Raw genomic sequence first — 26661 nt, forward strand, 5'->3', positions numbered from 1 at the left:
AGGTCCTGCAAAATCTGCAGGCCCATTACCTCCCTGACCTCATCTACCTCCTGCTCTCCTCCTCCTCCACAGCTCCATCCTCACCGGTCTTCTTGTTGCCCCAGGAATATGCCAAACTCATACTTACCTCTGGACCTTTGCACTTACTCTTCCTTCTGCGTGGGAAGCTACTTCCTACCCCCACCCCCACCCCGCCTTGTGTGACTGCTTCCTTCTTGTCATTTACATCTCAGCTCAAATGTCACTTCCTCAGAAAGACTTTCACTGGCCCCACTCTCTCTAAATTAGCCTCACCCTCCCATCCCTGACCATATCACTCTATCTTATCTCTGTAATGCCAGGACCTGAAATTATCTTACGAGCTCTGTGCCTGTTTCTTTATCTGTAAAATGGTGATGAAAATAACTGAGTGCTTGGCACATAGTAAGTGCTCAATAAATGTTAGCTATTACTATTTACTTGTTTTCTGTATTGTGGTTTACTTCCTCTGCAAGCTGCACAGACCACGAGGGCAAACTCTGGGGCTGACTTGCTTATCACTGAAACTCCAGCACTTAGAACAGAGCTTGGCACATAATAGGCACTCAGTAAACATTTTTTTAAATTTATTTATTTATTTTTAATTTATTTTTGTCTGCGTTGGGTCTTCGTTGCTGCACGCAGGCTTTCTCTAGCTGCGGAGAGCAGGGGCTACTCTTCGTTGCGGTGCGAGGGCTTCTCCTGGCAGTGGCTTCTTTTGTTGCGAGGTTTTAGGTGCGTGGACTTCAGTAGTTGTGGCATGCAGGCTCAGTAGTTGTGGCTCGCAGTCTGTAGAGCACAAGCTCAGTAGTTGTGGCATGCTGGCTTAGCTGCTCCATGGCATGTGCGATCTTCCTGGACCAGGGATCGAACACGTGACCCCTGCATTGGCAGGCAGATTCTCAATCACTGCGCCACCAGGAAAGTCCCAAAATTTTCAAATGAATGAAAGAAGTAGGCACGATATGACCCCCCACTTTCCAGATGTGGAAACTGAGGCTCAAGGTCACAATCAGAAACTGGTGGAGTCAGGATTCAAACCCAGGCCAATTTGGTTCCAAAGCCCTGGGCTTCCAAGGCCTGCTTGTGTCCATCCAGAGGCAAATCTCTTCTGCTTTGGGCTCACTTCCCACCGCTACAAAGCATGTTCTGGGTCATTTCTAGGTGCTGACCCTCAATGGAGACTTGGAGAAGGTGATCCAGTATTCTTTAAGTCCATTGTCAGCGTTTCTACCCTCCCCTCTCCCCCCAACTTCGGAGCCGCCTCCGACTGACACCGCCAGCCATCCAGGCATCACAGCTGGGCCTTTGTCAAAACCCGGACTGGATACAAGGTTATGGGAGATGAACGCTGTAGGGGAGGAGCTAAGGGCCTGGGGCGGCCAATAGGAAAGTGGAAGGAAAGGTTAGGGAGGGACTAACAGACTTGCGGGTAGGAGTATAAAACTTAAGGGGCGGAGCCAATCCTATCAGGAGGCCGAGTCAAGGGCTCTGGGCCAAGCACCATCGCCCTGAGATGCTTAGGGGGCGGTGCCAAAAGCTCTGGGGGCGGGAATAGAACTTTAACTGCCCCCTCAGGATTCTGGGGGTGGAGTTAAGAGCCCTGGGGGCGGGCGTAGATAGAATAAACAAGAGTTCTAAGAAATGAGCTAGAATAAGAGTTCCAGGGCGGAGCTAGTGGATATCTGGGCGGATTTGAGACTCTAGGGTCAGGCTCTAGTCTTGCAAGGTGGCTTCTCGAAAATCCAATAGAAGATTAGGGAGGTTTGCGGGGTGTGGAGTGTCTTCTTCCACCCTATCTTCCTCTAAGAGCCGGGGGGCTATGTTTCGGGCTGAAAAGCAGAGAAGGCCCTGCCCCTTCCAAACCTTCTGCACCCCTATTGGCGGAGGGGGCCTGCGCGACAGGCTCTCATTGGTCCTGAACAGGCGGGGGTGTCTAAAGAGAATACGCGCCTGTTGTGGGCGGGACCAGACAGTACCGAGGGGGATCTCGGGTCAGCCAATCCCGGCCCGAAGATTGTGTTGGGGGGCCTGGCAGGGGGTGTTCCGACCCCCCCTTTTCTGAGCATCCTGGGGGATGACCCCGGTGCCAGGCCCGGCGTCGGCCGCCTGATGCCGGGCAGGCCGAGCCGGGGATGCTGGAACGAAGGGCGTTGCTATGGCAACGGGAGGCAGGACCTGGGGGGGGAGCCCAGGCCCGAGCTGGGGCCGGGGGGGCTGGCGGTGGCTGTGGTGGGGCAATGGCGGAGCGCGGCCCGGCCTTCTGCGGCCTCTACGACACGTCCTCCCTGCTTCAATACTGCAACGGTGAGACCCCTCCTCAGTTCCGACCCTGGCCCCGCCCAGGGCTGGACCTATCTCCTCCTGCCCCAACCTCCTCCTTCCAAGTCCCCATCCTGGCCGCTTGCTGAAGATTCTCCTTTCTCCCCTAGCAGGACCCTGACCCTAGAGCAAGCTCCCTGATCCCCAAAGCCCTGATCCCAGTCCCCCACCCTCTTCAACCCTCCCCTTTTTCGGAGGTGGCTGAACTGAGAGAAAGGAGCAGAACCTCAGGAGCTTGGGGCAGAAGCGGGGGAGGCCTGGAGGTCTGGAACTCTGCGTTCCCTATCCCCTCTCAATCCTCTGGGACCCTCCTCCTTCTCCCTAGCAGAGGGACAGATTAGGGGGAGAGTGGTATTTGGTGTTGGCTTGTGGGCTGGATGTGGGACTGGGTAGGATGACCAGAGGACTTTGCTTCGACTATATCCCCCAAATCCTCAGGCCCCGCCCCTCCCACCCATTAGGACTCATCCCTTCTCCCTAGACAAATGGGTACAATACAAGAAAGGTCACTGTGGGTGTCAGGCCCAGATGAGGGAAGCTGGAGGCAGAGGGGAGGAGGGAGGGATGGGAGAAGTGGGAAGTGGGGGCTGGTTTCCGGGCAAAAGTGCTGAAGGTGGGGGAATGGTCAGGAGGGAGCAGAGGACTTGAGTCATGGTGGGTGGGGGGTGGGCAGGCCAAGGCCTCAGAATGCAGCTGGCTCTCTGGATGGGGCCCCATTTCACTCAGGGGCCCTGAGAAGGAACTCTCTTCCATTTGGAGGCTCACTCCCCTGGGCACACAGCACAGTGTCAGGGACCACTGAAGTTGGCAGAGCTCCAGAATGCTTATTTTGTCTCCTCTGTCCCTCTAAGAGGCAGGCTGACAGGGTGCCTAAGCCTGGGGTCATGTACCTGTTCTGCTGCTGAAAGGCTGTGTGTCCATGCACAAGCACCTTCAACTCTCTAGGTCTCAGTCCCCTTCCACCTTCTTGCCTCCTAAAATGGGTATAATACTACAGCTGCTAGAGTTGCTGGGAGCACTGGGTACCATATAACAGTTAATTATATTCTGGATTTACTGAGCACATAACCAGAGCCAGGTGAGGTGCTAAGTGTTTTGCAAGAAGAGTGCCTGCCACGTGTAAGCTCCCTATAACAGATCTCATTTGGGGGGGTAGTATTATTAATGGTAGGTAAGAGGGGTCTTGGCACAAGGAGGTGACCAGGCCCTCCTGCACCTCATCTATTGGCTGTTTGACCTTTGGTGATCTGTGCACACTCCCCAACCTCCGTCCTTAGTTTCCTCTTTTGCAAAACGTTTTGCCAACGGGACCCTGAGATTCCTCCTTTTATGAGTTCCAAGTCCTGACAGCTCTCTCCCTCAGACCTCGGGAGGCCCCCACCTTCCAATGCAGGTCCAGGCACCCGACCAGAGAGGAGCTGGGTGGGGGGCAGGGCGGGCAAGGCCAGGCAGGCGATTGGGCTGCGGGGGGTGGGGGGGAGGGAGGGACGGGATAGACGGCTGCACTGCGGAGCCCAGCGGACGGGCGGGGCGGCCTACGGACAGGGGATGGCAGGTGCTACTTCCACGCCCGGTTCCTGTTAATGGTACCACCCTTACTTCTACCCGACTGGGAGCCAGGGTTTCTTGGTTGTTGCCAGCAATGAGTCTGGGTATGAGTGGTCTGGGAGGGAGGGGGAGGGGGGACCACCTTGGTCCTCTGCCCCTCCCACTTCGGGAAAAATGGGAGGGGTGGGGGGGCCCCCCGCGGGAGATGGAGGAGTTATTCGGTTGTACCCATGGCCTAGAGGGGAGAGGGAGAGCCGAATCAGGGGCATGGGGTACATAAGCCAAATAAAGGAGGGGAATAGAGGGGAGAAGCTCGGGTCGGGGAAGAAAGCTTGCGTGTCAGATCCCCGCGGGTATCTCCCTTTCGTGGGTCTCGGGTCTTGGATGCGCTGCCTGCAACTCCCAAATCTGCCGTCAGGGGCCGCAGAAACTCTGTCCTTGCAGCAGGCTCGTGTGTCGAACCCCTTGGTGAGGAGGGAATGTGAAGGCGAGGGACCAGGCACGACCTTTATAGCTTGGAAGGTCTTAGAAACAGAGAGGGAATGTTAGTACCCGCGATAAAATCTTGATATTTGTCAGAGAATATTGGGAATCAATTCTAGAATGTTGGTGTCACTAGCGAAAAGTTGGTTGTCATCCTTAAAATGTTGATATGACTCATATGTATTTAGCATCTTAGTCATAGAATCTTAAAACCAGAGTCGAGAGGCTCTTGATTCGTAGTCTCCTAGAAGGTTAGAGAGGAGGGGACTTCCCTAAGGTCACGCCTCCAGGGCGCTGCAGCAGAGAGGAGTGTGCGGACAAGGGCTGAGAGCTATGGGGATTTCCTTCCCCTTTTCTTGGCCCACATCCAAGCGTCCCAGCCCCAGGTTACTGGAGAGGAAGGGGGCGTGGCTCGCCCCAGGATTAGACCGGGGAAGGCTGGAGGGACATCTCACCTCGGGCGTTGTAGCTGCTGGGTGGCCCCCCGCAGCCAGCGCTCCCTTGCCTTCCAGATGACAATTTGTCGGGCACGAGCGGGATGGAGGTGGACGACCGCGTGTCGGCGCTGGAGCAGCGGCTGCAGCTGCAGGAAGACGAGCTGGCGGTCCTAAAGGCCGCGCTGGCTGACGCGCTGCGTCGCCTGCGGGCATGCGAGGAGCAAGGCGCTGCTCTGCGCGCGCGGGGCACCCCCAAGGGCCGGGCGCCTCCGCGCCTAGGCACCACAGCCTCGGGTATCTTCGCTAAACTGGAGGGGTGAGATGGGAGGGATTGGGGCCAGGACCTCACACTCACCCCCTTCTGTCCTCTAACCCCATTCCTCTAGTGTGTCAGCTCTTGAAAGGTCTTCCCACTAGGACGCCCCTCAATGGCTCGGGACCCCCGCGGCGCGTGGGCGGCTATGCCACGTCCCCATCCTCCCCCAAAAAGGAGGCGACCTCCGGGCGCAGGTAAGTCACGGAAGCCAGGGTCCCCAGTTTCCTCCAAGACCTCGGAGGCTGTTTATGTGGAAACGGATGGACTCATATGTCCGAACACCAGCAGTGGAAGGTCCGGGGAAGTTCTTGCTCGCCTCCGGCATTCGCCTGCTGGCCTCGCGGGCTCTGCCCCTACCTACGTGCTCTCTATTCGCAGTGCCCGCCGCTACTTGTCACCAGAGCGCCTCGCCTCAGTGCGCCGCGAGGACCCCCGCAGCCGCACCACATCCTCTAGCAGCAATTGTAGCGCCAAAAAGGAAGGGTAGGTGTCCGAAGCGGGGTCGTGACACAATGGGTGGGGCCAGGACCCCAGTTAGGCTTGGAAAAGGATGGGGTATTTAGGGTGATGCCCCAGGCCACGAGGTGATAACCTAAAGGCCGGTCATCTAGTTCAGAATGCGGAAACAGTGCCGGAGGCTCGGAGAGACCAATCTTGAGATAGCGTGGTTGAACTGGGAGGCATGGAAACGCGGAACCAACATGGAGGGGCGTGGTCAAAGCATTAAGGGGCTGGACTAGAACCTAGGAATCGTGGATGATTAGCGTCTCTTGGTTGAGCCGGAGTAGAAGTTAGGGAGGATCCAGGTTTGTGGGCGTGGCAATTAAGGTAAAGGGGAGAGTCCCCGTTGAGTCTCAGAGATGTAGCCAGGGCAGGACCCTCAGAGGAGTTTCTGCAGGAAATGGGGTAATCAGAGGGAGGGAAGTGATTGGAATTTGAGGGTGTGGCCAGAGGGTTAGCCAGGGCAGAATCAGAATCTGGGGTGGGGGTAATGGGCTAAGACCAGGTGCCGTAGTGTCCGACGCAAGAAGCTGGGCGGAGGGGAGCCTGGGGCGCTGCCAAGTGGAAATGGGCGTGGTTTGAAAGTTGGGCGTGGTCATATGTGGGCGTGGGCAGATATCAGTAGGCTTGAAGGGACTCTAGGTGAAAGTGGTCACGGTCTGAAGTTTAACCGGACCTGAGGAGGGTAGGCGGTTCCATGGAGAGCTGTCAGTTCAGGGGCAGGATCGGAAGGAGAGGTGTGTATGATCAGAATGTTGGGCGTGGTCAAGTTCCCAGAGCCCGGGCCACACTGAAGGTCTGGGCGGTGTAAAAACCTGAGTGTGGAGTCTTGATGCAGTGGGCGTGGTCAGGGCTTGGCGGGTCCGGCCTAAGGCAGGACCAGACTAAGGCAGGACCAGAGTCAAAGATCACACATTTCAACCTCACTGAAATAATGGCAAACACGTACAGAAGCTATGTGCTAGGCACCACGCAAGGCATGTTACATGAATTAACTAATTTAAGCTTCGCAATCACCCGAGAGGTATGTATTTTTTTTATCCCCAATTTAAAAGTGAAGAAATCGAGGCAAGAGGTTTGGCAACTTGTCCACACTGCTAGGAACTGGCAGAGCTGGGGTTTGAACTCAGGCAGACACGTCCCCGAGTCCATGTTCTCAAAAAACACTCTCCCTCCCCCCAAAAAAGAGCCTGGTATCAGGACCCGCAGCCAGGGACCTGAGACCCAGTGTGACCCTCCGGCTACGGGGTTGGCAGTGGAGGGCGGGGCAGGGCGCGGCGGCGTGGGCGCCTCCCAGGGCCGGAAGCGGCGGAGCCGGTCCCGGCTCCACCCCCGGCCCCGAAGCTTCGCCAGCCGCCGCCATGAGTAGCTTTGGAGCTGGGTGAGACTCTCTGGCACACCCCCCTCCTCCTCGCGCTACCGAGATCTGGATCCCAGGTTTCCCCCTTCTCCGGGGACCCAGACCCGCGGGCATCACCACCTTCCGTCAGGAAAGGGAGTTGGAGACACGCCCCTTCCCTTAAACCCTCACCTCTTCCCTCTCTGCTTGAAGTTTGGGGCTCTGTGGGACTGGGGGTGGGGAGCGTTGGGAGAACCGTGCTGATTAGGTGGGAGGGGTACCCGTGACGCTCCTCTTTCAGGATCGCGTCCCTGCCACTTCGTGCTGTTTGATCTTTGGCGATCACTGCCTCTCTGGGCCTGTGTCTTAGGCTCTGCAAGATCAACCGAGCAAAGCACACGGCCTGCAGAGAGGCAGCGCTCCGCTCCTTACTCGGCCCCCATTTTTCATCAAATACCTCCGGGGAGCGCTGGGGTGGGGAAGTGGTTTCTCCCAATTTCTGACTTGCCTGCTAATTAGGGCTTTCTTTCTTTTCTTTTCTTTTCTTTTTTTTTTTTTTTCCCTTGCCTGACAGCAAAACCAAAGAAGTTATCTTCAGCATGGGTAAGTAGGGAGAATGGGTGGGGCTTCCTGGGGTGAGAAGCCAGAGCTGGAGGTCAGGAAGCCTGGCTACTGGCTGGGCCTTTGCCTCTTTGGCCTCATTTTCCCCACCTCTACTAATTAAAAAAGTAAAAAAGTGAAGTCGGAAGGGGAAAGGAAATAGGGTTGGGGGCTGGCGTCAGCACCTGACCTCTGGGGGTGTTCTGGCAGAGGAGGGCTCCGTGAAAATGTTCCTGAGGGGCCGCCCTGTGCTCATGCTGATCCCCGACGAGCTGGCACCCAGCTACAGCCTGGATACACGCTCCGAGCTGCCTTCCTGCCGTCTCAAGCTGGACTGGGTGTATCCTTTTGCTTTAATCTCTTCCTCCCACTTCTCCCAACCCACCCGCCCCCAGCCTGGAAGGGACCAGAGCCTTTCTGGTGTGGGACTTCAGCTGGAGGGAGGGCCTTTGTACTGAAGGTGGGACTTTCCAGGCCTCTGTGGCTTTAGGGGTCAGGAAGAACTGGAGTCTGGAGGGAGCAGAGGAAGGCAGGTTAGCTGACATGACCTTTTATGATTCATTCAAGGAGCAAATGTTTGCTGAGCGCCCTCCATCTGTCACATCCTCGTCTACATGTGGGCTGTGTTCCCTGAGCTCACACAGTCTGGGAATACAGTAAACTAAGCTCAAGTGAGAGGAGTAACTGGGTTTCTCTGAGGAGAGGGCATTTGAGCTGAGAATCGGACATTCAGGGGCCAGCCTAGGAAGAACAGAGGGCACGGCAGGTCTAAGGGCTCTGCGGTCAGAGTGAGCTTGGTGTATTTGAGAAATGGAAGAAGTTGATAATGGTTAAGAACCCTGTCTTTGGAGCCTGGCAGAAATGGGTTGAAACCCCAGCCCAGCCTCTGGCTGGCTTCGTGACCCTGGACAAGTCACCTTGCCATTCTGTGCCTCAGTTGACTCCTCTGAAAAATGGGTGTTGTGATCTCAGATTCATAAGGCTGTGAAACAATGTGCTCATCATATGGGCCCCATAAACAGAGATTGATTAAAATAATAACTAATCATTATTGAGCACTTATTATATGCCAGGCACTGTTCAAAGCTCTTTCAAGTATAAATACGTTGAATACTGTGATCCTTCTCTTTTGTAGGATTGAGAATATATTTTTACAACAAGTGGCCTCCGAGAGCTCTCTGAGGCCTGCAGGTTGGGAACTATTACCTTTTCTTTCCAGATGAGGAAACTGAGGTCAAGAGAGGGGACCAAGCAGGAAGAAAAACAAATATATTAATGTATATATGTGGAACCTAGAAAAATGGTATAGATGAACCGGTTTGCAGGGCAGAAATAGAGACACAGACATAGAGAACAAACATATGGACACCAAGGGGGGAGGGGGCTGGTGGGATGAATTGGGAGATTGGGATTGACATATATAGACTAATATGTATAAAATAGATAACTAATAAGAACCTGCTATATAAAAAAATAAATAAAATAAAATTAAAAAAAAAAAAGAGAGGGGATATCAAGCCCTGTTCTAGGGAGTCAGCAGATCTGAGGCAAGAGCTCTGATTCTGAGCCCCAGGCTTTTCCCAAAATGCAGACTGGGGCTTGGGATCAGCATCTTAGGGACCCAGTCCCTGTCTTCCTCTCTTCGCCTTGGTTTCTGCTCTGGAGGAGGGATGAATGTGGGAGCCCAGAGCCTCTTTAAGGCAGCTGGAAATATTCGCGGGAGTCAAAGAATACCATGCTGTCATGTCAAGCTGGGCTTGATAAGTGAGCATCAAAAGAAAAGCAGTTGAGATAGCAACAGTCAGTATAGGCCTCATTCCCCAGCCCCAAATGGCTGCAGGGTGAAGCAGTTTCTGTGGGGTCGGGATACACATATCGACATTCATTCAAATGTTTCCTGAACATTCTGGGGCTAAGGGCTGGGTTCCAACAGTCCCCAAATCACAGTCCAGTGTGGGGACAGAATCCGTGACAATGACCACTCAGGCTGGGATTGGGAGAACCCAGAGAGGGCAGCTGACCCAGCCTGGGCATCAGGGAAGGCTTCTCAGAGGAGGAGTTGTAGAAGAGAACAAAACAGCCCAGTCTTGGCCACTGTGGAACTGATAGTCTCATTAAGGAATAGGTGACGTTAACAAATTGATCAGATAAGTGGGATGAATCTAGCGGAGGAAGAGAGCCTGAAGCTTGATCTGAGGACAGGGCAACTGAGAAGGGTGGCAGGTAGTGTGTGCTAGGCAAAGGGGAAGGTTAGTGCCAAGACCTGGGTGACAGTAGTGATCTTAGTGTTTTGAGAAACTCCAAGGTCAGAGAGCAAAGGAGGGCAGAAGCCCTGCTAAGGCCAGGGAGGGGCAAACCAGGCCAGTGGAGGAGCTTGGGCTTTGTCTTAGGGGAACTGGGGAGCCACAGAAAGTTCTGAACAGAGGAGGGTCACATTCCTTCAACAAATATTGAACTCATGTCTGCTGTGTACCAGGCCCTGATCTGGGCACAAGGGGTACATCAGTAAACAAAATGGACAGAGGTCCCTGCCCCCCTGGAGCAGACACTGTAGTTCAGGAGACACAAAATAAACAGATAACGTGTGGGATGCTGATGACTGTACTGCAGGAATATGAAGAGGGAGGGGGATGGGGGCAGTTGAGGGTGTGTGAGTTTGCGGTTTTTTTGTTTGTTTGTGTTTGGCCGTGGCGCGACTTGTAGGATCTTAGTTCCCCAACCAAGTATTGAGCCCAGGCCCCGGAAGTGAAAGCGCTGAGTCCTAACCACTGGACTGCCAGGGAATTCCAGTTTGCAGTTTTAAACAGCTGGGAACTATTTGGGAGAGGCTTGGGAAGGCCTCTCCAAGGAGCTGACAGTTGAGTAGAGATCTGAAGGAGGTGCGGGAGCCATGGAGAGATGAGGAAGAGGCCCCTGTCTGTCTCCCAGCTTTTGGTGGCTACTGGCAACCCTTGGGGTTCTTTGGCTTATAGTTGCTTTACTCCAATCTCTGTCTTCACACCGCCTTCTCCCACCCTGTGTCTGTGTCTTTTCTTCTCTGTCCCTTATAAGGACACTTGTTGCTGGAGTTAGGGCCCATCCAGATAATCCAGGATGATCTCGTCTTGAGATCCTTAATTACATCTGCGAAGACTCCTTTTCCAAGGAAGGTCACCTTCACACTTCCCAGGGGTTAATATTTTGGTGGACATATTTTTGGGGGATACCATCATTCAACCTCCCACAGGGGTAAGAGTGGAAACAGGAAAACCTAGCTCTGATGACCTTCATCTGGGAGTCAGTCAGCAGATGCAATGCAAAACAGGCTCTTTAACCAGCCCCTGGGCACCTCCAGCTATGGCTACCGTGGCCGAGACTGCCGCGCCAACCTTTACCTGCTGCCCACAGGGGAGATAGTGTACTTCGTGGCCTCTGTGGCTGTGCTATACAGTGTGGAGGAGCAGAGGCAGCGGCACTACCTGGGACACAATGATGACATCAAGTGGTGAGGCCTGGGAGGAGGATGCCAAATATTTCCTGCTTGGGACCTTCTTAGGGGAGGTGGGTGGGGCCAGGCCTTCCCTGGCCAACAGGCTGAATTCAGGGGGAAAAAAATGTGGATTGATTATCAATACGTCAAATGTCGGTGAATTCACTCAGATGCCTGAATTTTTCACTTCTTTTGAAAACTTCAAGTGGGCACCCCAAACTATCCCACAGTGTGTTGGAGCCCTGTGGTGACAGCCCCTTTATTTTTTATTTTTTTATATTTAGCCTCACCGCACAGCATGTGGGATCTTAGTTCCCCAACCAGGGATCGAACCCATGCCCCCTGCAGTGGAAGCCTGGAGTCTTAACCACTGGACCTCCAAGGAAGTCCCTTTTATTTTATTTTATTGTTGACAGCCCTTTTAAATGGGTGTGTTCTCCTGACCGTTTGTGGTACAGGCTTGAGCCCTCTGGGCACTTGAGTTAGAGACGCAGGCCTGAGTCTTGCTTCTGAGCCGGAGTACCCAGAGAGTATACCCTTATTGCTACTGAAGAGCTGAATCAGTGTTTATTGACTAAGTAACTCAGTCAAGCAAACTGCGGAATGAATAATCAGGCTTCGAGACTGTGGCCTGCTGTGGGAGGGGTCCTGGTGTGCTGCGAGCACCCCCCTGCTGAGCCCTGTCCATCTGCCCTCTCTCTCCTCAGCCTGGCTGTCCACCCTGATATGGTCACCATCGCCACTGGACAGGTGGCAGGCACCACTAAGGAGGGGAAGGTAACAGAGTGGAGGGGGCAGGACCTGGAGACTGGGATGGAGTCGTGGGTGGGTCAGGAAGCTGGGCCCTCCAGGTAACCGGCCTCTCTCTTCCCTGCAGCCACTGCCGCCCCACGTGCGCGTCTGGGACTCCGTTTCCCTCTCCACCTTACACGTACTGGGCCTGGGGGTGTTTGACAGAGCTGTGTGCTGTGTGGGCTTTTCCAAATCTGTAAGTCCTGTGCCATCCCTCGCCTGCCCCGGGTGCCCCTTGGGGCTGGAGGCCTTCATCATGGCCTCACAGGTGCTGGCCACGCCCCCTGGCCCTCCAGGCTGTGTGCCCACATTTGTGGCCTCACAAGCCTGCTCTATTAGCCCTTACGAGGGGACCATGTGTCATGATTGCTCCGCAGAGAAAACTCCTCAGTGATCCTTTGTACGTCAGTTAACACTTTCTGCATTATTTTTTCACACCACCTTTCATTCTGGAAGGGTCCTTAACCCTTAGGCATTTTAAGCCCTGTGTCTAGGGCAGCCCTGGCTCCTAGTACCATCCTAAGTGGGTGTTGGCAGGTATGGAGGAGATAAGCACAGAAATCGAGAGTTAGCCTTTAGGAATTTGTCCAGCAATTTGACATTCACACAACATCCAAGTGTGTGAGTGGTGGGCTTTTTTTTTTTTTTTTAAATCATATTTTACAGTTTTACTGTATTTTACCAGAGTATTGGCTGCAATGGATCGGGGAATAAAAAACAACCTGTCATCCCATAGACAGTTTAAGAACCTCACAGGTTTTCTGAGACCTGAGGAGACACTTGAGAACTTTGGGGAAATAAAGCTATTTTGTTGCCAAAATGTAGGGGAAAGGAAAACTTTGCAAAATCAAAACTAACCTGCGCTTAACTACAGGTATAAAAAAGCAACATCATCCCGACTTTATTAACTGTTTAACTTCACAGCCCTAAAAGTCATTCCATAGGAAAATGCAGATTAGAGGCTCTCAGTAAGAATTCCTGACCTCGGGCTACTTGCAGAGAAATTGTAGCTGAGGGGAAATTAGAGGAAATTCTTAGGGAGGAGTCATTTCAAAAGGAAAATTATAAACAGCCTTTAAAATGTGTGTGGCCCTGGACGGGGAGTATATTTTCATGTGTTTCACATGACTTGGGTCAGGGCCTGTGAAACAGGCCTGAGTAGCTAATGCCCCAGTGGGCAAGGTGTTGGAGGGAGGGGGTGGATCCTGACCTGCCTGCCCCTCTCCCATCCTCTCTCCTCTTCCTAGAATGGGGGCAACCTCCTCTGTGCGGTAGATGAGTCCAACGATCACATGCTTTCTGTGTGGGACTGGGCCAAGGAGACCAAGGTGGCAGATGGCAAGGTGAGGTAACCCTTCTTATCCCCTCTCCTTGGGGTCTCCCTGTGGGATTGGCCAGATCTCAGTGTTCACAAGTCTGGAATCAGACTTATGTTGAAGTCCTGGCTTTGCCATTTGCTGGCTGTGTGACTTTGGGCAAGTGGCTTGCCTTCTCGGAGCTTCAGTTGCCTCATCTATAAAATGGGGATAATGGTAGCATCTTCCTTGTAGGGATAATTTGGCTTTGATGTTGGCATATGGGGTGGGCAAACCAGGCCCAACAGGAGGATCGGTACAAGGTGGCTGCTGGTTCTGCTGTCCTGTGATGTCCAAGACAGACCTTGACTTGCATCTCTGGGCAATAACCTGCTTTACAGATGAGGAACCTGAGGCATGGTAGAGGGGAGAGCTACTTGCCCATGGTCACGTGCTTATTCTGGGCTGGGGGCAAGAGACCTAGGATTGGGGCCCATGGCTTGGGGAAAGAGAAGTAGTTGAGAGGCTGGGCTCTCAGTGACTTGATTCTGGGCACAATCTGGCTGTGTGTCCTTAGGCAAGTGAATTCCCCTCTCTGAGCCTCACTTCATCATCTGTAATAGGAGGTGCTAATGAGCCTTACCTTACAGGGTGCTGTGGGGTTAAATGAGTTGATGGACGTTAAGTACTTGGCACAGAGCTTGGTACAAAGTTAGGGCTCTCGTGCCTGCCATTATGTTGATGAAGAAAACAATAATGCTTCACTGGCTGGCCCTGCTTCCTGTACTTTAGTTTGCCCGTAAAGGAGAGGTACAGGCAAGTTGGGTGTGCAAGCGCACAACCCACACAGTTGTATAGGGCAGTCCTTCCTGGGTTGGGTATCGTGGTCCCGATGGCTTTGAGGTCCTCATTCAGAATCTCCCCCACCCCCTAAAGTGCTCCAATGAGGCCGTGCTGGTGGCCACCTTCCACCCCACAGACCCCACCGTGCTCATCACCTGCGGGAAATCCCACATCTACTTCTGGAACCTAGAAGGGGGCGGCATGAGCAAACGGCAGGGCCTCTTTGAGGTGAGTGCCAGGGGTACTGGGACAGGCTGGCCCTGAAGGAGGCTGGCAGGGACACCCAGGCAGACAAGAAGATACCCCAGGGGCTGGAAGTTGTAGGAATGCTGAGATATTGCCTGCTGGGGCCTCAGTTCCCTTATCCATACCAGTGGCGTGATCCACCTTAACTCTTTGAAGTTGTGAGGATTCAGTGGGATGAAGAGTATAGCGACTCCTAGCAGATAGTGGATGCTCAATAGATGGGTTGCTGCGGTTGTCAATATTCTGGATAAACCGAGGTCAGAGGCTGACTGGCCAAGAGAGACAGAGAGAGAAACAGCAGGAAGCACAGGGCCTGGGAGAGAAGATGCAGGCACACCTCTGACAGGGCTCCTTTGCCTTTGGTGAGAGTTGGGGCTTCTACCCCAAAAGGGGAGGCCCTGAGAACACCAGGCTCAGATGGAGATGAAGACGGAGATATTGAGATGAGAAGAGGGTGGGGCGGGGCAGGGTGAGGGACCTGGAGACAGACAGAAGAGGGGGCAGGAGGGAAGGAGAGGAGAGGGGCAGGGGCAGAGAGGGGGAGACCAAGGGACCAGAGAGAAAGGAATCCAAGCGGAAGACAGCAGGGGAACGAAGGACAGAGACTGGGACAGGAGTCAGGGAGGAGAGAGAGGAGGGAGGAAGGGGGTCCGGGGTGGGTCAGAAAGTGGTCTGTAGGCAACGTGACACTCCATGGAGGTGGATTGGAGATGAGGATGCTCCCCACAGGGCCGCTCCCCAAAGCATGGAGGGCATCCCCTGGACCATTGTCCTGGGTGATGGGTGAGCTCTGGGAGGCCTCCCGGCTTCAGCGACCCTCTGACACCTTCCCCTTCTCCCCCACCTTAGAAACACGAGAAACCGAAGTACGTGCTGTGTGTGACCTTTTTGGAGGGTGGCGATGTGGTCACCGGGGACTCTGGGGGGAACCTCTATGTCTGGGGCAAAGGTCAGTGTCAGCCCCACCTGTTTGGTTCCCCAACCCGGTCCTCCCTGACTCCCTTTGGCTGTGCGTCCCTTTCTCGGAGCATGCTGATGTGGAATGTACGATACAACAATACAAGTCATTACTTGTCCAATTCTAACACCTCCATCAAGGCTCAGCTCCAGTATCCCCACCTGCATGAAATCTTCACTTATTCCCTCCCCTTGTCCTCTGCAAATCCCATGGCAGCGATCAAGTTTGAGCTATAAATGAATGGGTTAACCCAGTGTGGATGGACGGATGGATGGAGAGGTGGTTTGTTCCAGAGCAATGAATGAATGAAAAAGTTAATGAATGAATGAAGCGTTTGTCCTACCCAGTGAATAGAAGAATGAGTAGATGAATATGCTGTCCTTAATGGGTGGGTGATTAGGTGAGTGAACAAATAAATATATGAATGGCTGTCCCCAGAACGGACGACTGTGTTAATAAACGACTAGGTCTTTTCCCAGGCAGTGGATGACTGTAAAGTTACGAATGAATGAATGAATGAGTTTTCTCAGTCATCAAACCACTTCCTGGAACAATCAGTTCTTCATAACATGTTAATCCATTGGCTGAGGTAACCATTCATCTTGGGGTAGTGGGTGAGGAGTGGGTTTGGGAGTTGGGCAGGCTTTGGGTTCAGGTCTCAGCGGTGCTGTGTGCTCTCTGTGGCCTTGGGAGAGTCAGCTCCCTTCTGAGACTCAGTTGCCCCATCTGTAAAATGGGTATAATACTCTCTCCCTCACACGGTTGTTTCGAGCTTTTCTTGAGATTAGACAGCTGAGAATAAGCTCTGAATAATTGGCAGTGTGTCTTTCCCAGCAGACTCTAAGCTCTCTGAGGGCAGAGACTTGGTCTGATTGGTTCCCATATCTCCAGTCTCACCACTGGGTCCAGCCCGCAGGGCTACAGGATGTTGGGTGGGTGGGTGGTTAGAAAGATAGGTGGACAAAAGGATGTATGTACACGTGGCACCACTTCTGAGCCTGGAAGGATGGAATTGAAGAGAGTTGCTTTTTCTTCCTCTCCACTTAGTCCCTGCCCCAGCCTCTTCCCTGGTTCCCGGGCCTTCAGTCTTGTCCCCTCCAATTCAGTTTGTTGTCAGAACCAAATGTAAATCTGACCCTATCCTTCCCCTGCTGAACCCTTCCATTACTACACAGTTCAGATCCCTCAGAATAAGGTCTGGATTCCTCACTGAGGTCTGCAAGGTCCGGATTCCTCAATGAGGCCATGCATGGTCTGGCCCTGCTTTCTCTTGTCCCTTGCATGTTATACTTGGTCACACCAGATTTCTTTAGTTTCCTAAATAGTCCATGTTCTCTCTGCCTTTTGCACATGTTGTTCCTTCTGCCTGGAACACTTTTCTACCCTCTGTTGTCCTAGCCAACTCCTACTCAACCTTCAGATCCTTGCTCAGCTGTCCCCTCCTCCAGGAAGCCCTCCCTGGCCCACCAGGGTAGGTGCCCACTCTGGGATCCCACAGTCTCCTGGGTTTCCCCATCCCAGCCCCAGCCATGTTGGGTCGTCACTGACTGGTAGTAGGTCTGTCTCTGAAACTGGACTGTGATCCCTGTGAGGGTAGGATCTGAGGTTGCCTTCATCAGTACCCAGCATCACCCAGCATGAGGCTGGGCCCAGAGTCAATGCTAGTTTAATAATTGTTGACTGAATGGATGGATGAACCGATGGTGATGGTTAGGTTGACAGATGAGTGGATAGATGGGTGAATGGGTAGATGGATAGGAAAAAAAATGGAAAATGGGTGGATGTTTGGATAGAAGGATGGATTGACTGGTGAGTGGGTAGTCAGATGAAAGAGAGGGTGAATGAATGGATGAGAGGCGGATTGATGGATGGATAGAAGGAAGGAAGCGTTGATGGCTGGATGGATGGGTAATTGGATGGGTGAGTAGATAGATGGATGGACAGACCAGTAGATAGGTGAGTGGATGAATGGGTGGGTAAGTGGGTTAGGGTTAGGATCAAAGGGTGGATGGGTAGATGTTACTTCAGATGGTTTATTAGATGGATGATAGGGTATTTGAATAGATGGGTGGTTGAGTAGATGGGTGGGTGGAAGGCTGGGTAGAAGAAAAGTTGAGTGAATGGCTGGATGTAGGATTGAGAGTTTGAGGTGTTTTCTGGGGTCAGTATGGGGGAGCTTCCCCATGCTGACCTCTGCCCCTGGCCACCCTGCAGGTGGGAACCGTATCACACAGGCCCTGCTGGGTGTCCACGATGGCGGCGTGTTTGGGCTCTGCGCCCTGCGGGACGGGACGCTGGTGTCAGGAGGGGGCCGCGATCGGCGGGTGATCCTCTGGGGTTCCGACTACAGCAAGCTGCAGGAGGCGGAGGTGAGGGGGAGAGGCTCATGAAGGTGAGGATACCTCCTCCCACCCCACTAATACTAGACCCTGCTCTCCCAGCCTGTCTCCCCCACCCCCCAACCCCACCTCTGCGTGTGCCCTACACTCATCTGCCTACCCCCCACCCCCCTTTGCCTACTCAGGTCCCCGAGGACTTCGGCCCCGTGCGGACCGTGGCAGAGGGCCGGGGTGACACGCTGTACGTGGGGACCACCCGCAACTCCATCCTGCAGGGCTCTGTCCACACTGGCTTCTCGCTGCTCATCCAGGTGAGCTTCTCTTCTGCACCTGCCCTGCTCCCTCCCCACCCACCTCTCTTCTCTCCTCTGTACCATTCATTCCTCCTCTCTTCCCACTCCCATTTCACCTCACCTCCCTGCCCCATCCCTTATCCTCTGGCCTGGTAAACACCACTTACCTTCCCTTTAACTGCTCCTGACACATAACTCCACCCCAGAACACCCCATGGTCCAGCAATGGGTTAACTGGTAGCACAGCAGAGGGGTCCCAGGGCCCTGCTCCAGCTGTGCTGCCCCCTGCTGGTCAGGTTGGTGTCCATTTCTGTAAGTGCCCTGGCAGGTTGTCACACAGGCCTTGAGCCACACACCTCCCAGGTCTTCAGCTACAAGGATCTAGGAAGACCCTCTGGAGTCTTCTCAGATGCGCATTCCTTCATCCTCGTGGGCCAGAACCCTACCACACATCCAAGTAAAAAACCCAGCCTACTAGGGGAATTCCCTGGCCGTCCAGTGGTTAGAACTCTGCACTTCCACTGCTGGGGGCCTGGGTTCGATCCCCGGTAGTCAGGGAAGATCCTGCAAGCCACATGGTGCGGACAAAAAAAACCCTGGGATCGAAGCACAGCCCTGTTGCTCACTCGCTGTGTGATATGAGGCAAGTAAATAACCTCTCTGTGCCTCTGTGAACCAGGAGAATAATAGAACTGACTCATGGGGTTTTGTAAGGATTCAATGAGTCAATTCATGCACAGCATTTAGAATGGTGCCTGGCACAGAGTAAGGGCTCAAAGAGTCTTGGCCAAAATTACTTCTTGTTCAGTGAGCCCCCCCCCGCCCCTTCCTTCACTCCTGACATGCATTTTACCTCTTGCATGGTAGCTGAGATCCGTACAGCAGCTGCATTTAGATTCCCCCTCTCTGGCTCTTGTTTCCATGGAAAAAGATGAGGAAAAACAAGGGCTAGAGGGATTTCCTAGGGGTCCCAAGACCAGAATGGACCTTAAAGACCTCTAATAATAGTATCAATATTATTTAGTATTAATTATATTATTAATATATTACTAGCTTTATATTATTTATTAACATTAATCATTATACTAATATCAATAATTATAATTCTGTTGATTATCATTGTTAATTACTTTAATTATATATTAATAGTGTATGTTATCACTACTGATAATAGTCAGCCACTTCCATTTGGTGAGCATTTTGTACCAGCCTCATACACTTTCCATCTATTCACACTTTCCATCCATAATTTGAGTGAGCAGAAAAATGCCATGAGCCACATACAGTGATTGGTTCCATTTTACAGAAGATGAAACTGAGGCTCCAAGGAGAAGTCATCTGCCCAGGTGACTGCCACAGTCAATAAGAGAGAGCTGCAGTCAGACTCACCAGGCTGAGTACCCTCCATGGGTTCCTACAGCCTGCTGGGCGCCATCTGTCTCCCAAAGTCAAGCTCCTACTCATCATGTCTCTTGCCTCCCATTGTGCACACTGGAAAGCAGAGACCTGGGGGGAGGGGCAACATTTGCCTCGAGCCCCACACTGGGGCAGGGGTCTGCCCAATCACAGCCTCCTTCAGATAGACTGGGGAAAGGGTCTTCCCTGGGTAACCTGTGGGGAGAGTGTGTTGCTGGGGCTAGTCCAGCACTTCTTTCTGGCATCAGACTTTGGGGAGGTGGGGGATGCAGAGGAAAGGCCTGGATTGGCAGTCTCCATGCTGTCATCTCTCCTTTCTGCCAGGGCCACGTGGAAGAGCTGTGGGGCCTGGCCACACACCCCAGCCGGGGACAATTTGTGACATGTGGTCAGGATAAGTTGGTGCATCTGTGGAGCGTGGAGTCCCACCAGCCCCTGTGGAGTAGGATCATCGAGGTAAGGGGATGGGGGACTTGACACGCCATTCTAACAGAACGACTTGTCTCAGTGTGTCAGGGTTCAGTGCATCAAATGGAAGCCACACTTGGCGTCTTTAAGCAGAAGGAGATTTAATGCAGGGAACTGGGTGCTTACAAACTCACTTAGAAGTGCTAGAGGAGTGAGTTCTTGACTGGAAAGAAGCCCAGAACAGCACCACAGAACTGACCTGCCAGAGGAGCTGCTGCCTCTGCCACAGTCAGGAAGTTGGGGAGTCAGGAACCACTGAGTTCAAGAAAATGCTGTCATTGTAACTGCAATCCAGGAACCAGGATGCTGTGGTCACTCAAGTGTTGGCTCTAGAGCTATGCTGTCCAATACATGTGGCTATTCAAACTTAACTTTAAATGTAAGTAGAATTAAACATTCAGTTTCTCCATTGCACTAGCTACATTCCAAACATGTGGCTAGTCGCTACCATATTGGAAAGTGCAGATAGAGAACATCTCCATTATCGCAGAAGGTTCAGTTGGACTATCTTGCTCTAGAGTGACCCAATGCTGGCTACATTTACACTGGCCAAAAACAGATACTCTGTGCCCTTGCCTCTCAAGGCTAGTGACTGCTCACCAGCATAGCAAATGCTATTGCTTTCACAACCCAACTGATCAGTGGAAGTGGCAGAGCGGGGCCTCCACCTCGTACCTTCCAGAGCCCACAATGGTGCAGCTGATTGTCAGACCCAAATCACAGCCAACCCTAGCTACAAGGGATTCTGGGCAATGTAGTTTTTAAGCTCTCCTGCCTGTATGGTAGAAGGTCAGTCATCATATTCCCCACACCACCCTTTGAGGTTTTGCTCCAGGAATCTAGGGTTACCTATGATCCTGGAACACTTGATGGCCTTTGAACTTCTAGGAGTCAGGGATGGTGTACCCCGGAAATTATTAGGGCCATGTATAATAATCCTCACTCTGGCTGCCTAATTGAGCACCTACTATATGCCAGGACCTGTGCTCAGCACAGCAGTTCTCTAGCCAGGGCATAAGAACCCCCTGAGTTGTTAGAAACATAGAATCCTGAGTCCCAAGCATGGGAAGTCTGGTTCAGGAGGTCTGAGTTTAGTCCCAGAAATCTGCAATTTATAATAAGAACAAGCTCCCTCGGGTTATTCTGATTTGGGCAGTCTGCCCACCATGCCTGACATTGGCTTAGCACTTTACCCACATTGTCTTCTTAACTCCCCCCCACCCCAACCTCCACAAGGCAGTAGAGACGATGGATCGCCCAGAAACAGGAAGGTAAAATCAGGAAACGGGCCCAGAAAGGTAAAATCACTTGCCGTTCGTAATTACAATCATAGCTGACCTTTATTCAGTGCTTCCTGTAGGCCATCTTACTCACCAGCTTACCATTCTAAGGACTTTACACCTTGCTTATAACAGTCCTGGGGAGTGTGTATTGATGTTCTCCGTTTGGGGCAACCAAGGCCACGATGGGGAAAGTTATTTGATGTCACATAACGAGGAAGTGTCAGGGCCACAGTTTCAAACCACGTCTGATTCCATGGTGCTCTGTTGCCTGCAAATCAACCAAATGCCCCTGAAATTTAAAAATTTTGTGCTAGGAGTTAGATAAAGATATGGGGAAACAGGCACTCAGACAAGCCTAATGATAAGTCAATATAATTTTATAAGGGAAAGCAAATTGGCATGATATATCAGAACCCTTAAAAATATGGATAGCCTTTGTCCCAACGATCTCACTAGTAGAAAAGTCCCTAAGGAAATCATCTTGGGTTTATAAAGCTGTGGGAGGTTAAAACAGGAGTGAAAAAGGATCCAGAGTCAACAGTGAAAGGAGGAATATTTTCTCTTCGAGCTGACATGTTAAAGGAAAGGAGAGTGGTTTCCAGAGCATCTGCAGCAGCAGGTTACTGGAGGGCAACAGAGGGAGGTGAGAGCCCTCATGCCAGGCTGAGAGTTGCCTCTGAGGCTGGGGAAGTGTGGGCCAGATGGAAGGGGGACCCCAGCTCCCAGCCCTTCCTCTTCTCTCCCTCCTCAGGACCCGGCCTACTCTGCTGGCTTCCACCCCAGTGGCTGTGTCCTGGCCATTGGCACGGCGACGGGCAGGTAAAGCTGATGGGCATTTGGGGAGGGCTTCTCTGCGCCCCCCAGGCACTATCCCTTGATCACCTCCCCCTGCCTTCCCTACTGCCCCAAAGCTTACAGAGAATGATAATTAGGTACCAACTGTTTACCAGGCCTTGATCTCCCAACATTCCTCTGGAGTCAGCCTCTCTCCCTAATCTTTTCTGGGGTCCTTCCCTCAGGCCCCACAGATTGCCACCCTTCTCTACCAGATCAGCTTACCCCTCCTCTCCCACCATGCCTTCTCCTTAAAGATGGCTGCTGCTGGACACGGAGACCCATGACCTGGTGGCCATCCATACAGATGGGAATGAACAGATCTCAGTGGTCAGCTTCTCTCCAGGTGAGGGCCGGGGCCGGGGAGGGGACCTTGGAGAGGCCAGGCCTGGGAACTGAAGCTCAAGAGTTACTGGCAGGGGGAAGGGGTGGAGTCTGTGTGGCACGGCCTAAGGGCGGGGCCAGGCCTGTGGCAGGGATGGAACTTGGGACTACTGAGGAGTCTGGGATAGTGGGGGGCTGAATCTGAGAGAGGAGGGGTAGAGCCTGGGTGCCTCCTCATAGCCCCCTCCCCCTCCCCCAGACGGGGCGTACCTGGCCGTGGGCTCCCACGACAACTTGGTGTACCTGTACACGGTGGACCAGGGCGGCCGCAAGGTCAGCCGCCTGGGCAAGTGCTCGGTGAGTGGGCAGTGGCCCCCAGCCCGCGCCGCCACCCCGTCCAGGGGGTGCAGAATTAACCAGTTTTCTACCTCAAGGGCGCACATCTTCAACACTCAACTGACTGCCCTGGTCACCTCAAGGAGTTTTAGCCCCGCCCACACATTTACCCTCTCCTGTGTTTAAAGGCCGTCCCTATGTGTAGCCCCGCCCCTCACGTTCTAAGCACACCCTCTGTGTAGCCCAGCCCCTTGCAGTCGAAGCCCGCCCCTCCGTGTCTAGCTCTGCCCACTTGTTCTAAACTCCCCCTTGTGTTCTAAGCCCTATTTGTCTAGCCCCGCTCATCACAGTCTGGCCCCGCCCATGATAGTGTGGCCCCGTCCCCACACCCCAAAGGCTTGTGTATCTTTCCTCGAGACCCCCTGTGTTTTCACCCTACCTTTGTATTTTGCCTTCCACCCATCCTGGTCTGATCCTACCCGCTCCAGCTCTAACTCCGCCCCTTCCCTCCCCTGCAGGGCCATTCCAGTTTTATCACCCACCTGGATTGGGCCCAGGACAGCAGCTGCTTCGTCACCAACTCTGGGGACTACGAGATTCTGTACTGTGAGTTCTCTGAAACCCAAAGGCATTCCTCCTTCAGCCTCTATTGCGTGTGCGATTTGCATAGCCTTCCCTGGGTTCTGGAAGGGGAAGCAGGGGCTTCAAGTCCCTTCTCCTCTGGCTGTTTTATTCAGGGGTTGATCTGATTGGCTGGTCTCCTGGCTTCTGGTTTCCTCCCTGGTGGACCCAACTTTTAACCAGTTCCTCCCCCTCCGGGTTGGATGGCTGGGGTACAGGTTTCTAAGCAGATACCCCTGCTCTCGTCTTGAGATGTCACCACCCAGGATCTAGCACCAGTCTGGAGAGGTAGAATTAGCCTCCTGTGTCGGACCTCAGTGCCCATTGTCTGTGGAATGGATGAATTAAGTCAGTAGTTCTTTCCGTTTGGTTTTTGGTTTTTGGTTTTCTTGGCCTTGCCGCGCAGCTTGCCGGATCTTAGTTCCCCGACCAGGGATCGAACCCGTGCCCCCTGCAGTGGAACCGCGGAGTCCTAACCACTGGACCGCCAGGGAATTCCCAGTAGTTCTTTCTGCTCTGAACACCTCCTCCCATTTTCTGCCCCAGGGGACCCAGCTACCTGTAAGCAGATCACTACTGCAGATGCTGTGAGGAACGTGGAATGGGCCACGGCTACCTGTGTCCTGGGTTTTGGCGTGTTTGGTAAGTTCTGGAATGGGGAAAGTCTTGCTGAGGACAGGAGTTCCAAGAAACATCCCTGACTGGTGGTTTTCACAGTCTCTTATTACCTCTAAGGTGGGAAACTCATTCCTTTAAACATGTGAGCAGCGGTATTTGTATAAGAGGAAAGGTTAGGGTGAGGTGACTACTCAGATCCCTTGGAACTGTAATGAAATGAGAACAATTGGGGGTGTCACCTGGCCCAGGGAGATTCACACAGCCTGTGTCCCAGTCACCCATTCATTCAGGCATTAATGCACTCAACACATACCCCCTGAGCACCTGTGTGCCCAGCTGGGCAGTGCTAAGACCCAGTGGTGACCACGACAGCCCTGACCCTGCCATCATGGGTCTCACAGTCCAGTGGAAGAGGGAGACCTGTCCCCAGACCACCCAGAGTAGACTGGGCTGGGACAAGGAAGTCCAGAGAGGACACCTGGCCCCAGCCTAGGAGGGAGTCAGGGAGGGCTTCCTGGAGGAAGGGACATCCGAACTGGATCTGCAGGATGAGGAGTTAGGTTCTAGGGTGGTGAAGAAGGAAAGCAGTGGCTAGGCAAAGAGAATAATAGCCATGTATAAAAGCCTAGAGGTGACAGAGCTTGGTATTTGGAGAAATGCAAGAAGGCAGGATGGCTAAATCATTGCAGAGTTCAAGGGAAGCACTGGTAAGGACAAGGCAGGAGCAGTGTGGGGGACAAGGCAGAGCTTGGGGGTCATGGCGAGAAGCCTGGGCCATGGGAGGGTTTTTTTTTTTGTGGGATCTTAGTTCCCTGACCAGGGATTGAGCCCAGGCCCTTGGCAGTGAGAGCGTGGAGTCCTAACCATTGAACCGCCAGGGAATTCCCCATGGGAGGGCTTTGAGCTATAGAGGGATAGGGTCAGATAAGCATTTCCAAAAGATTATTCCAATTCTCATCCCCGGCTAGAGACGGGCTAGGTGAGAGAGAGGCAGGGAGGCTGGGGCTGGGGCCTACTCGCCTTGGGGGTCCCTGGCCCCAGCTGCCATCTTACCACCAGCCACCCCCAATCTTGCCCGCAGGGATCTGGTCTGAGGGAGCAGATGGTACTGACATCAATGCCGTGGCCCGTTCCCATGATGGGAAGTTGCTGGCTTCAGCTGATGACTTTGGCAAAGTCCACCTGTTTAGCTACCCCTGCTGTCAGCCTCGAGTGAGTCCCTCTGGGGGGCTGGCAGGGTGGAGGTACCAAGCAGCACTGCAGGCAGGATTAAGGCAGCCCTTTCTGGATCCCAGTTTCACCAGCTGTACAAGGAGGGCAGTGGCTTGATCCCAGGGGCCTTTCTTAACTTGAAAGTCGATAAATTACCAAGTCTGTAGTGCTAAAGGTCTGAGCATCTGCATTGTGAGATCTTTGGTTCTTTTTCCTATTAACTCAAGAAATATTTATTGAGCACTTACCGAATGCCTGGGCCCAGGGAATACAGGGAACAGCAGTGAACAAGACAGATGACTTCCTTTCACTTCCTTCTTTCCATATCACAGGCTCTCAGCCACAAATACGGCGGACACAGCAGCCATGTGACAAATGTGGCCTTCTTGTGGGATGACAGTGTGGCCCTGACCACAGGGGGCAAGGACACCAGCGTGCTGCAGTGGCGGGTGGTCTGAACTGGCAGGTGGGGGGGTTCCCAGGAACATGGGGCCCAGGTAGAGTCAGGTGGCAGTATTGGAATTCTATTTTCGGGAGATGTCTATTGCCGAGTAGAGTAATATATACCCAGAGTATGTCTATAGCAAAGGGGGTTATGGGGGTGGGAGGGTGGACTGACAGACAGAAGTCTCTATTTATTGGGGTGGGAAAAGGGGGCACATTGCTTTGGGGGAGCCATTAGGGTGTTTGGTTTGGGGTGTTTTTTAAGTTTATTATTTTATATCATCCGGAAATAAAAACACGTGCACTGAGGTGGAGTGTCAGGGTCTGTGTATATGGTGTGTCCATAGATTGTGTCTATAGGTGTATATGTATGAGGTGTGTGTGGGGTGTGCATATATTACAGCGTTTGTGATGAGACACCATTATCAGGTCTTTATTCGTCTTTAAGCTTGACAGAAACCAAGCTTGCTCTAACTTAGGCCAGAGGAGGACTCAGTTGATCGACATTGCCAAACAAGGAAGGGCAGTTGTCCCCTCTGGCCTTCAGGGCCATCAAACCAAGGATTTGAGGGCAACCAAGGTACTCCATACCTTCTCTGACCTTCTGCAAGTCAGCATGTTTCTCTGGGACCAGCATTCTCCACACCACGGAAGGATGGCACCCAGCAGGTTGAGCCCCAAGTCCAAAAATCCCAGGGAAGGGCTATGATTGGCCCATCTGCAGGTCTATCAACGTGGCCTGTTGTTTGGCCTGCTGTGATTGGTTCCACTTGGGTGAAGGCCAACCCTGGACCAATGATTGTGGCCAGGAAGATGGAATATGTAAAAACACGGAAGCCTCCACTTGAACCACGAGGTTGAAATAGGGCAAGGAAAGTTTTCAGAGAAGTGGGCTGATGACCTTCTCGATGTCTAGGAGATGGGGTATGAGGATTCTGGGTAGCAAGAGACAGAAACCTAACTTCATCCAGCAGAAACAATAAGAAGCAATTGCCAGGTCATGGAACTGGGTAGTCCAGGAGGGACCCAGCTAGATTCAGGCGGCTCAGATGTGATTGGGGTTTTCCTTTTGGCGATTTCTCAGTGTCGTATCTAACTTTGAGCAAATTTTTAACTTTAACTTTGTATTGATGTATGCTACATGCAGAGAAGTACGCCCATCATAAATGTATAATCACAAACTGATCCCATCCATGCAGCCAGCTCCCAGATGAAGTAGAACATCCCCAGGCCCCAGAAAGCGTTCTTGTGCCCCTTCCTTGTCATTGCACACCACCGCCCGGCCCCCGCCAGTAATTGCTATCCT

At 52.9% G+C, this 26661-nt stretch overlaps 1 protein-coding gene across 4 annotated transcripts; it reads left to right on the top strand.

Moving 5' to 3' along the window:
• The first annotated feature begins 2090 nt into the window (after positions 1 to 2090).
• EML2 (EMAP like 2) lies at positions 2091 to 25674 on the top strand. Of its 4 annotated transcripts, none has more exons than XM_065899207.1 (22): positions 2091 to 2325; positions 4884 to 5102; positions 5195 to 5318; positions 5503 to 5607; positions 7539 to 7567; positions 7775 to 7904; positions 10899 to 11048; positions 11741 to 11810; positions 11911 to 12021; positions 13073 to 13168; positions 14057 to 14191; positions 15059 to 15158; positions 17382 to 17536; positions 17692 to 17817; positions 19540 to 19671; positions 21718 to 21785; positions 22058 to 22146; positions 22384 to 22481; positions 22979 to 23066; positions 23628 to 23723; positions 24781 to 24911; positions 25244 to 25674. In XM_065899207.1, exons 1-22 carry the CDS (start codon positions 2154 to 2156, stop codon positions 25367 to 25369), a joined length of 2550 nt encoding a protein of 849 aa, XP_065755279.1. In that variant the 5' UTR covers positions 2091 to 2153; the 3' UTR covers positions 25370 to 25674. The 4 variants fall into 4 exon arrangements, with proteins under 4 accessions (XP_065755279.1, XP_065755280.1, XP_065755281.1 ...); XM_065899208.1 differs by lacking the exon at positions 2091 to 2325 and adding an exon at positions 3983 to 3992 and having other exon boundaries at positions 25244 to 25369; XM_065899209.1 differs by lacking the exons at positions 2091 to 2325; positions 4884 to 5102; positions 5195 to 5318; positions 5503 to 5607 and adding an exon at positions 6987 to 7006 and having other exon boundaries at positions 7775 to 7914; positions 10846 to 11048; positions 25244 to 25369.
• The last annotated feature ends 987 nt before the right edge of the window (positions 25675 to 26661 follow it).

The sequence above is a fragment of the Phocoena phocoena genome, chromosome 20, assembly GCF_963924675.1.
Source record: "Phocoena phocoena chromosome 20, mPhoPho1.1, whole genome shotgun sequence".
Classification (NCBI taxonomy): Eukaryota; Metazoa; Chordata; class Mammalia; order Artiodactyla; family Phocoenidae; genus Phocoena; species Phocoena phocoena.